Source organism: Borostomias antarcticus (genome assembly GCF_949987555.1).
Source record: "Borostomias antarcticus genome assembly, chromosome: 1".
In the NCBI taxonomy this organism is placed as follows: domain Eukaryota; kingdom Metazoa; phylum Chordata; class Actinopteri; order Stomiiformes; family Stomiidae; genus Borostomias; species Borostomias antarcticus.
In genome coordinates, this window is record NC_140234.1 from 23,662,967 (window position 1) to 23,672,593 (window position 9,627).

Sequence of the window (9,627 nt, forward strand, 5' to 3'; positions counted from 1 at the left end):
CACACCAGCATTTTGTTTTTAGTGCCCATAGTAGACTAATGATTTGTTTCAGAAATAAATGGTACCTGCTTTTCTGTGCGTGCCTGTTCAGACTTCACTTTTAAAGAAACAGAAATGTAATCATTTCATATTTCTTTCTTCCATATCTAATTTCTATGATTTCAAGAGTGAAGAAAGTGGGCAAACAAACAACATTCGTCACCCCCTCAGAGAACCAGTTCCTGCCTGAACCGCACAACCAGTACCAAGCAGAGACCCAGTCCACCGACGAGGCCGGACCAGTACAGGCGGACTGGGCAGCGTTCAACCAGGACTATGAGTGACCATGACGATGACCCGACCAGTATCCACACCTCCGTACACCGCCACCAGCCAGTCACTCTGCCCATTCCCAAAGAAGGACGAGTTACCCGCCCACCACCTTCCACCACTCCCATGCTAGGACAGGGGTGAGGGGTACCCCTGAGACTCACACCCCAACCCCATCTGCAACCCCACAGGACAACAGCTAGTCACCCAACCCGTACCACACAAGACCTCTGTTGACCTCAGCCAGCTCAAGAGAAGGGTGGAGATGACCCCCATTACCTGACACCCAACCCTAACCCCCCCCCCCCAAGACCTATATTTACCCCAGGCTTCCCAGCTCCACACCCTACTCCCACCAGAGCCCCCCAGCAACCCGCCTCCCCACCCATACCCAAGGAACGCCAGAGAAGTTGTGAATTCGCCATTCAGTCTGGAGCTACTGCTACACTGGGAGCACACGTGAAGCTAAAATGGCATAGAAGAGGCTTCCGTGTGCTGTGACGAGCCACGTGTGACATCTAAGTCCCTTATATGTCCCTGGCCCATACCCAGGAAGGGTTGAAGTGTGATCCCCAGCTAGTCACCACACCCCTAGCTAGACACCCCTGTGTTGGCTGGCTATTGTACAGGCATCTGTACCTGTTTCACCTGTCCATTCTATCCAGTAGGGGGCAGACTACTGACCACAGACTCTTGGACTTGACGTTTCCATTCCCTTCGATTTTAAAACATGATGTCAAAGATGTTTCGAGTTCCAAACACTCCACTCTACAGTGGGGCTGAAGACAGGGTTGACACATGACCACACATCAAATGTTCTGACCGTACATTTTATGCACAGTAATGTGCCTTTGTTTTCTTTGACCCTGCGTTTTATTTATTTTTCATTTGTGCTCAAAAGCACTTTTTTATTTTATTTCCCTAACTTATTTTGTACTGGTCTCTGTAACTGGCTTGGAGAGACGCATATCCTGGGCTGACAGATTGATTGATTTTGTGTAGGTTGGAGAGTTTGAGAGGTTGGAGAGTAACCTCGCTGACAATTTTTTGCTGCTCCTCCCACCACCTTCTGTGTGTCCGATTAACTTCTAGTTTGATGTTTATTGTAAGTAAAAGACTGACAGTTAATGGAAATACATCCTATAATCTCTAACTTTCATGTTGATGCCTAATGCCGAGGTCACACTACACAACTTATAAGTCGTCAGATCGCAGTACTGCACACATTACACTTGCATTTGGGTATCTTTTAGTCGTGGTGGGTTTCACACTACATGACTGATTGGCGACAGGGGTCACATTACATGCTTCAAAAGGAGGAATCCCAGACAAGAGTCTCTGGTCTCCAAACTATGTTGAACGATTTCCCCTCTGGGATTAATAAAGTAGGCTAACTGGCTATCCATGTGAAAACGCACTAGTGTGACGCTTCCAAAAATGAATGTGTGCAGGAAGCTGTATGAGGGCGAGAAGGCCTGGGGAGATGTGCACGGCGAGGATAGTCTGTTCTGTAGAGAGAGTTGGAGCTAAATAAATAATTTAGCGATGAAAGTGTACAGCGAGTAGCTGCCTGCTCGTACTCCGGCAGTGTGGCTGGACCCGGACACGTTGATGCTATGTTTTTGTTACAAACTGAAAAGCTTGTGTGTATGCCTATTTATTCCGATAAACTATTATTCCCCCCCCCCCCCCATACAAATAGCTGCATAAGACTGGGTTCAGGAAGCAGCTTTGGATGACAGCAGATGAGTTTGGTTTCACTGTCACTTTCCCTGACAGGTCCAGATATTGAACCTGCTACATATCCAGTCAGAGCTCGCCACGTGTCAGGGACTCTCATGGCGTTGTGAGCGATTCACACTCCTACGCGACCCGCGCTCACAGGCGCGTGCTCCGAGCTGGGGCTTTTGTCTGCGATTGCAAAAAAAAAACTAAAAAACTCACACCCAGGTGGTGAAGTAAGCGGCAAGAGGCTACTCCTGATTTGCATCTACTCCTGATTAGTCTAAATGTCATGCTACGAACGGACAACCGACACACACACACACACGTCACGTATAGAAATTGGCCTAAAATCATGTAGTGTGACCGCAGCATAAGTGCAGTGGGGGATTATGTATTGTATGTCTGACCAGGAATGGACTGCCTAAGGGCAGCTGAGTCAAACGTGTTTTTATCTTGTTTTATCATGTTTCTTTCTTAATTAGGTCACAGAGAAAGTGAAACAACTTAAAATGTGAACTATGCCTTTATTCTGCTGTGATGTGTCATTGCAATAACCTGAGAGACGGCCAGAATGATTGTTAACCCTGGTGTGCGTGCATGCGTGTGGTTGGAGGCTTGTCGATGGTCAGATCACCTGAAGAAGGATGTGATTGCTGATGATAAGCTATTTCCTAGGCTGTGTGTTTCCTGTAAAAACCTTCTGAGAGTGTAAGTTGATACTGCTGCATTACTGCAGATATTAGAAACCTACACATTTAATTTCATAGACTTTGTATGAACTGAGAGGGTTGGGATTAATTGTTATTTAGTAATGTTATTTTCTTATTCTGGATTGGTAATGCAGAAGCAGAGCAGCAGTCCAGACGTTTGTTACTGACAAGAAAGGCTCCTAGATATGTACTGTAATATTACCGTTGAGGAGAGAGAGTAATATATGCTTAAGCAAAGCTAATAGTTTGAGTGGTGACAACCTAAGAATTTAGTTACAAGTATAGCATTGTCCGTCATTCATTGTGCTGATTGTTTCGCATTGGAGATAACCAGTTGACTATTTTAGGATGCAAAGCGTTCACATTACATCACATTCTTATTAGTTTTGGATGTAGTTTGTTGGAAGAGGGGTTCTATACACTACATTATGTAAAAAAGGAAGAAAAAAAACAAGCAAAAATGGCCTTTAATTTCCAACCTCATATCTGTAGTGTTAGCTGTTGTGATGTCAAGGATCAGATTTATTTTCAGTACAGACTATGTATGCCTAAAAAGTGCTTTGAAGATGTGAATCTAATAAAAACATGTTTAAAAAAAATCTTGAACATACTCTGGTCTAGTATCATGTCTGATAAGCCTGTGTACTCCAGACAGCAGTGAGTAAATCTGTCCACCAGATGGTGCTCTCGGTCTTTACTAGCCAGACCGGTTTGTATAACCCTGTTGACAGAATGATTCTCAACCATTTCCACGACCCTTACAGGGAGGTCAGGTTGATAATAGTCCTATCTAACGCCAGACAATGGTTAAAGATATATCCTAGGATGCGCTGGGACACATCATCAGGGAAGTTCCTGAGATCATAGGGTGTTTAGGGTCTTTCAACATCATACACCCTCACAGAAGCGTCATACCTATAGAACTTGAGGGGGCAAGTGCCCCCTTAGATTTGGGGGTGTTATTATTAGTTTTTTATTGTTTGTTTACCATTACATTTTACAATGCGGAGCTATGATTATTTTCTCTACTGAGCTGAATGTATTATTTTAATTATGTCATAGACCACCTCGAAAAGCCACCTTAACCTCTTTCAAAAAGCCAAACCCTCTTTCCCGGTGGATTTGGTTTCTTCCAAATTAACACTGGACCTGGAAGGTTCCCCCTCACCTCGTCTCAGATAAACAGGTTTTCATGGTCTGCTGGCATACATTTAGATTAAGGTTGTCCTTAACTGATGAACAGGTCTTCCAAATATAAGGCTATTCAGTATATCAGATTAAATATACTTCATACTTCAGTATACAGTATATGATTCGGACCAATGCCAAGTGAGTAAAAAAAAGATTTGTTTTCCCTTACTTTTATTTTGAAAGTCCTTGAAAGAACGCTACCGGTAAGTTTAATTTCACACCACTTGAGTGGCAACTGGTAGTGTGCTGTGTCCTGATTTTAAACTGTAAAAATGCACAAAAAACACAAAAATTTTGCCCGCGCTGCTCATGCTCGATCTCGTGCCCCCTCGGTTTTTTGGGTTGCATGACGCCCCTGCACCCTCACTCCGGGGTTGATCAACTTGTGTCCCTTCTCTGCAGCCTCCATGATGGATTTGGTGGCTTTCCTCCTTGCAGCCCCAGTGATGCCAAGTAGGGCGAAGACCTTGTAGAGTGAACGGCCAGCAAAGCCTCTACACCCCACTTCGATGGGCTCACAGTGTGTCTTCCAGCCTCCCCTCCGACACTGCTCCACCAGCTCTTGGTACTTGGACTGCTTCCGCTCGTTTGCCCCTTCCATGCGGTCCTCCCAAGGAACTGTCAGCTCTATGAGGAGCACCTGCTTTGAAGAGGCTGATGTTAGCACCACATCTGGCCTCAGCAAGGTCCTTTGTCACATGGTCCGGAAACTTGAGCTGCCTCCTCGAGTCAACTCGCAGCTCCCAGTCCGAGGCAGAGGTGGGCAGACCGGTTGCTGAGCTGGGCTGTGCCCGAGACTGTTCTCCTGCCCTGACAAATGTGATGCTCCTCTGGCTTCGCACATGCCTGTTGCTATTCACGGCTTTGGAGATGGCCTCCGCCATTGCCCTCAAAACCTGGTCATAACGCCAGCGACCCTCCCCCAGAGCTTTTGGGCAGCTGCTGAGGATGTGCTCCCGGGGCACAGACGACATGCTGGAGATTCACACTTGCCCCAGACGTGGAGATTTGCTGGACTAGGGAGGACGTTGTACACTGCTTGGACCAGGAACTTGATCTGCTGGGGTTCTGCCAGGTGTCAGTCCAGAATACCTTTCTCTCCAGCGCACCCTCCCATGTGGCATGCTCCATGTTGACGCATGCTGCTGCATGCTGCATCCCGCTGGTCCGTTCCTCCTTGACTCCTGCCCACACCTCCTCCAGGACTTGATGGCGTTTGTCTTTACCCTGGGCCTTGTCGTAACGAGGTTGAGGGACGGTTCACCTGTTGCCTCTGTGCCCACCAAAGCCCCTGTGTCTCAGCTGCGACTCTGCTACCTCCATGCTTTCCTGAGTTCACCACTTCCTGCCCCTCCGCACTGTAATGCTGCCACTCAGGAGACCCCGGAGTCCCGATAGAGCCACCCCTCTCATGTGCGGGTAATCCTGAACTCCTCGTCGAGGCTGCTGATGGGGAGTTGGAGTTTGTTGGTCCTTCCATACGGTGCTGCACTGCTTACGCTTCATGGTAGACCCAGCCATCTGCGGAGGTAGCTACTGATCTTCCTCTCCAGAGTCCCCACTGTTGACAGGGTCACCTCGTAGACGAGCAGGGGTCAGAGGAGACAAGGTAGAATGCCGTGTTGGTAGATCCAAGCCTTGAACCTGCCAGGTAAGCTTGACTTGTCGACAGTGGTCAGCCAAGTCTCAAGCTCCTTGGTGGTTGCTTGAATCAACCCTGCATCCCTGAGGCTGCAGTCAAAAACTTTGCCAAGGCTCCTGACTGGTTTCTCGGTGACGGTTGGGATTGCAATGCCGTCCATAAAGAAGCGAAACTTGTCCACCACTTTTCCCTTCTTTAACACCATGGCCCTTGACTTGGCAGGTTTGAAGCTCATCCTTGCCCAGGAAATGATCCACCTACCACCCGGCATGGATGTAGTGGTGACTGTAAGGTCGTCCATGAAGGCTCGGATGGGGGGCTACCGAATGCCAGACTTGACCACCATGTTCATGGTAAGGGCGAAGAGGGTAACTTAGATGGTACACCCAGTTATGATCCCCTTTTCAAGCCGATCTCAGTCTGATGTTGTATCCCAAGAAGTGACTCTGAGCCTGAAGTTCCCGTAGTAGGTCCTTCATCCTACTGGGTACATGGTTCTGGTCCAAGGTCATCTCGACCAACTTGTGAGGTATTGAGCAACTTGTGAGATATTGAGCCGTATACATTGGCGAGGTCAAGCCGAAGCACAACCAGGTCTCCTTTCCCTTCGCGTGCTTCCCTTATTAGCTGGGTGACGACTCCAGTGTATTCTAGGCAGCCAGGAACTCTTCTTCAGGAGGAGGTCTGTCAACCCTCTGGATAGTAGCTGAAGAAGATCTTACTCTCCACACTGAGAAGTGAGATGGATCTGAACAGCTCTAGCTTGGTTGAGTTCTCCTCCTTGGGTATCCAGACACCCTCTGCCTGCCTCCACTGGTCCACTACGGTTCCCCTGCACCAAATGACTCGCAGAATCTTCTACAGGATTCTGAGGAGCTCTGGGCAGTGCTTGTACCCCTTGTAGGGTACTCCACTGGGTCCTGGTGGTCTCTCTCTCTCTCTCTCTCTCTCTCTCTCTCGATCTCTCTCGATCTCTCGGAAGTGGTCTACCTCTTCCTTGGAGCAAGCAAGACGGCCACTAACAGCCACCTTGTGACTCCGAATGGATCGGCTATGGATGCAGTTCGCTTCCTAGCTCTCTCTCTCCTCCGCCTCCCGTGCCATTCTGCTCTCCGCAGAGTCGTGAGCTTCTTCCTGATGATGTTGCGGAGTTCGGCCAGCGGTGGTTTCTCCTCCTCCTCAGTTGCTGCCCTGAACTGTCTTGGCAGAGTGCGGAGCTCTTGCCGCAGCTGTGTGATCTTCTCTGCCCTGCCCTACTTGGATCTGGTGGACGTGAACAGTACCCTCACTTTTAAAAAACAATACTTTCTAGAACCAATTATTATTACAGAGCGGTTAAAAATGTTGAAAATGTTTCCTGTGTTCTAGATGTTATGGGTTAATTATAAACATAAGGCAAGCAGCACACGCTGTTAGGTTTACATTTTAGTGTGTGTGCGTCTGTATGGTCGGCTGGGCCTTGTGTGAATGAAGTGGACACAAAGGCAGCTTTTTATATCCTTTATTTTCCTCTCAGGCTGTAGAGGACATAACCCCTGCACCATAGAGGTCAATGAGCCTGATTTTCCATAGGTACAAGCTCCACTCCTAAAGTGTGTGTGTGCGTGTGTGCAGAAAGGTGGGGGGGGGCAGTAGTCTATTCATTGATAACATCTATATTCTGGAGGGGGATGTGTGTGGGACCTTCATACAGCCAGGCATACTACCTCTCTGCTGGAGGCGCCAGGATTTGTAAACACGCCTGCCTCACGGAGCCAATCACATATCAGTGTGTGTGTGTGATTAGGGGGTCTAGAACATGGGGACTGAGGTAGCCAGTTATCGCCTCTAAATACCTTTGAGAACTGTTGTGTCATGGTTGAAAATGAGGATGGTTAAGATAAGGGATTGATTGTCTAACAATCACACTAAGCTGCGTTCAAGATTAAGCTTGGTGATATTGTGATTTCCAAAGTTTGCCAGGTGTTTTCTATTAGAAATTAGATTTTGTTTTTAAGCTAGCCAACTCCTGCTTCTTGGAACATCCACACAACAGCCAGGCCAGGCAGGGGCAACAACATACACACACACACACACACACACACACACACACACACACACACACACACACACACACACACACGCAGGCACACTTTTATGGAGGGAACGATAGTGGAGTTTCATGTATCTTCCTGAAAACCTTCTTTTCCATAAACATGAAGAAGAGGTCCTGGAGGTTTACCCTAGCTGTCAGTCTCTGTAGCAGTCATGCCGAGCACTGGAACAGCAGACACACAAACAGACAACTCCATTAGTCCTGGTCTGGGTGAATGGCCTCTTGTGTTCAGTAATACAAGGTGGATGCCAGCATTGAAAAGACAGAAACCCCAAGATATTATTCGGTTTCATTGAAACTATAAAACAATGAAAAGCCCTATCCTGGGTAGACCTGTCTCAATACATTGTCATTTGCATTTCCATACCGGACGGAGAAGATGTGCTTGGTTGCCACCATGTATTTCCAGACAGCTGTCATCGAGCACAGTCTTCTGTCCTGCGTTGTTCAGATCATGTTCACGACATTGAAGGGCAGCAAACGGCGCAAACCGATATCTGACCCTCTCTAGAGAAACCGATGTTACGCTGTCCTGTCCTGTCCAGTCATGTTGTAATCGGCACAAAGAGATTCGCTGGCGTCAGATCTCAACAGGAAAAGGGATTCTGAAGCCTACGCAGTGCATATTTGGCGGTTGGAGGGGCTCTGCTTTGCTTGGCTTGCTATCAGTCAGGCAGCTGTAACTGGGAAAGGTTGCGGTCATGAACCTCAGAATACCTTACAGAGCAATGTGAGTTCTCTATACTTCTTGGTAACACTTTATTAAGGTCCTTGTAATAAGTGTTAGTTAATGGTCCTTATAAGATGTTTATTAACATTAACATGTGTTAATAAGACATTCATAAGTGTTAATAGCATTATAAATATGTTTATTGTGAGATTATAAGACATTTATAAGGAAACAGTTTATGAACAGCTTAAAAGCATTAAAAAAAATTATAAAACTTTTGTTTCTTATACATACTTACACATACATAGCGGTTAATTATGCACTTATTATGCTTTTTACTATGCATTGTGCATTGTGCCCTTTATTATGCACAATTTCAACTCATCTATGTGTATTTTTATAGCACAGGGGTGGATTTGTTCTCAGGTCTCCCGTGGGATGAACACTGTTCTAACCAGATACGCCACCAAAAATCTAGCTTTAGTATAGTATATAGTATATTGAGTAAGTTTAGGGGGGTGTAACCCAGTTGAATTGTATATACTCACTATGTCAGGCTGCATCTCTGATAAACGCAGACGAGTTGAAATCGGTCACAAGTGCATAATAAAGCGTTTATTAACCTTAATATGGCACTGTTCTCACTTTAGATATCGTACCTGTAAAATGCATAGTAACGTGCATATTTAACAGCTAATAAGTTTAGAAAATAATTAGACTTGTATTAACCTTCTGAACCAGTCACTTACGTTTCTTATACATATGAATAAGTGCATAATTAATGGATAATAAGTATGTATAATAAAGAGCTTTTAATAATATTCTTAAGTAATTTATAAACTGGTAACACGTTTCTTATATATATATCAATAAGTGCATGAATAAAACAACTAATAAGTATGTATAAGAAACTAATAAGGTTTTTATTAACATCAACATTATTTATCAATGTTAATAAGCATCTTATAAGGACCTTATTACCTATTAAATAATGCTTATTACAAGAACCTTAATATAAAGTATTATCTACTTCTCATATTATTCTTGAAATAATGTTTGTGAATTAAAAAAAGAGCAGCAAAATATCTTGGCAAGGACTGTCTTCGATGGACATTTCCACCTGTCCACATATTGTGTGTGTGTGTGTGTGTGTGTGTGTGTGTGTGTGTGTGTGTGTGTGTGTGTGTGTGTGTGTGCGCGTGTGTGCGTGCGTGTATGTATATCAGGAAGTGGGGTGGGGAGGCTGTCAGATCTCCCCTGAATACACGACTGAGAGAAAGATGGA

The 9,627-nt window shown here is 45.7% G+C and overlaps 1 protein-coding gene across 1 annotated transcript in view; it reads left to right on the plus strand.

The window, feature by feature from the left end:
• Positions 1-607, plus strand: part of znf346 (zinc finger protein 346) — a gene marked incomplete at its 5' end in the record, with an annotated part of 4,616 nt that extends 4,009 nt beyond the window's left edge. The window contains one exon of the mRNA XM_084439194.1: positions 167-607. Coding sequence (XP_084295320.1) covers positions 167-323 — 157 coding nt within the window. The 3' untranslated portion in view covers positions 324-607. The remainder of the gene's footprint in view (positions 1-166) is intronic.
• Between the last annotated feature and the right edge of the window lie 9,020 nt (positions 608-9,627).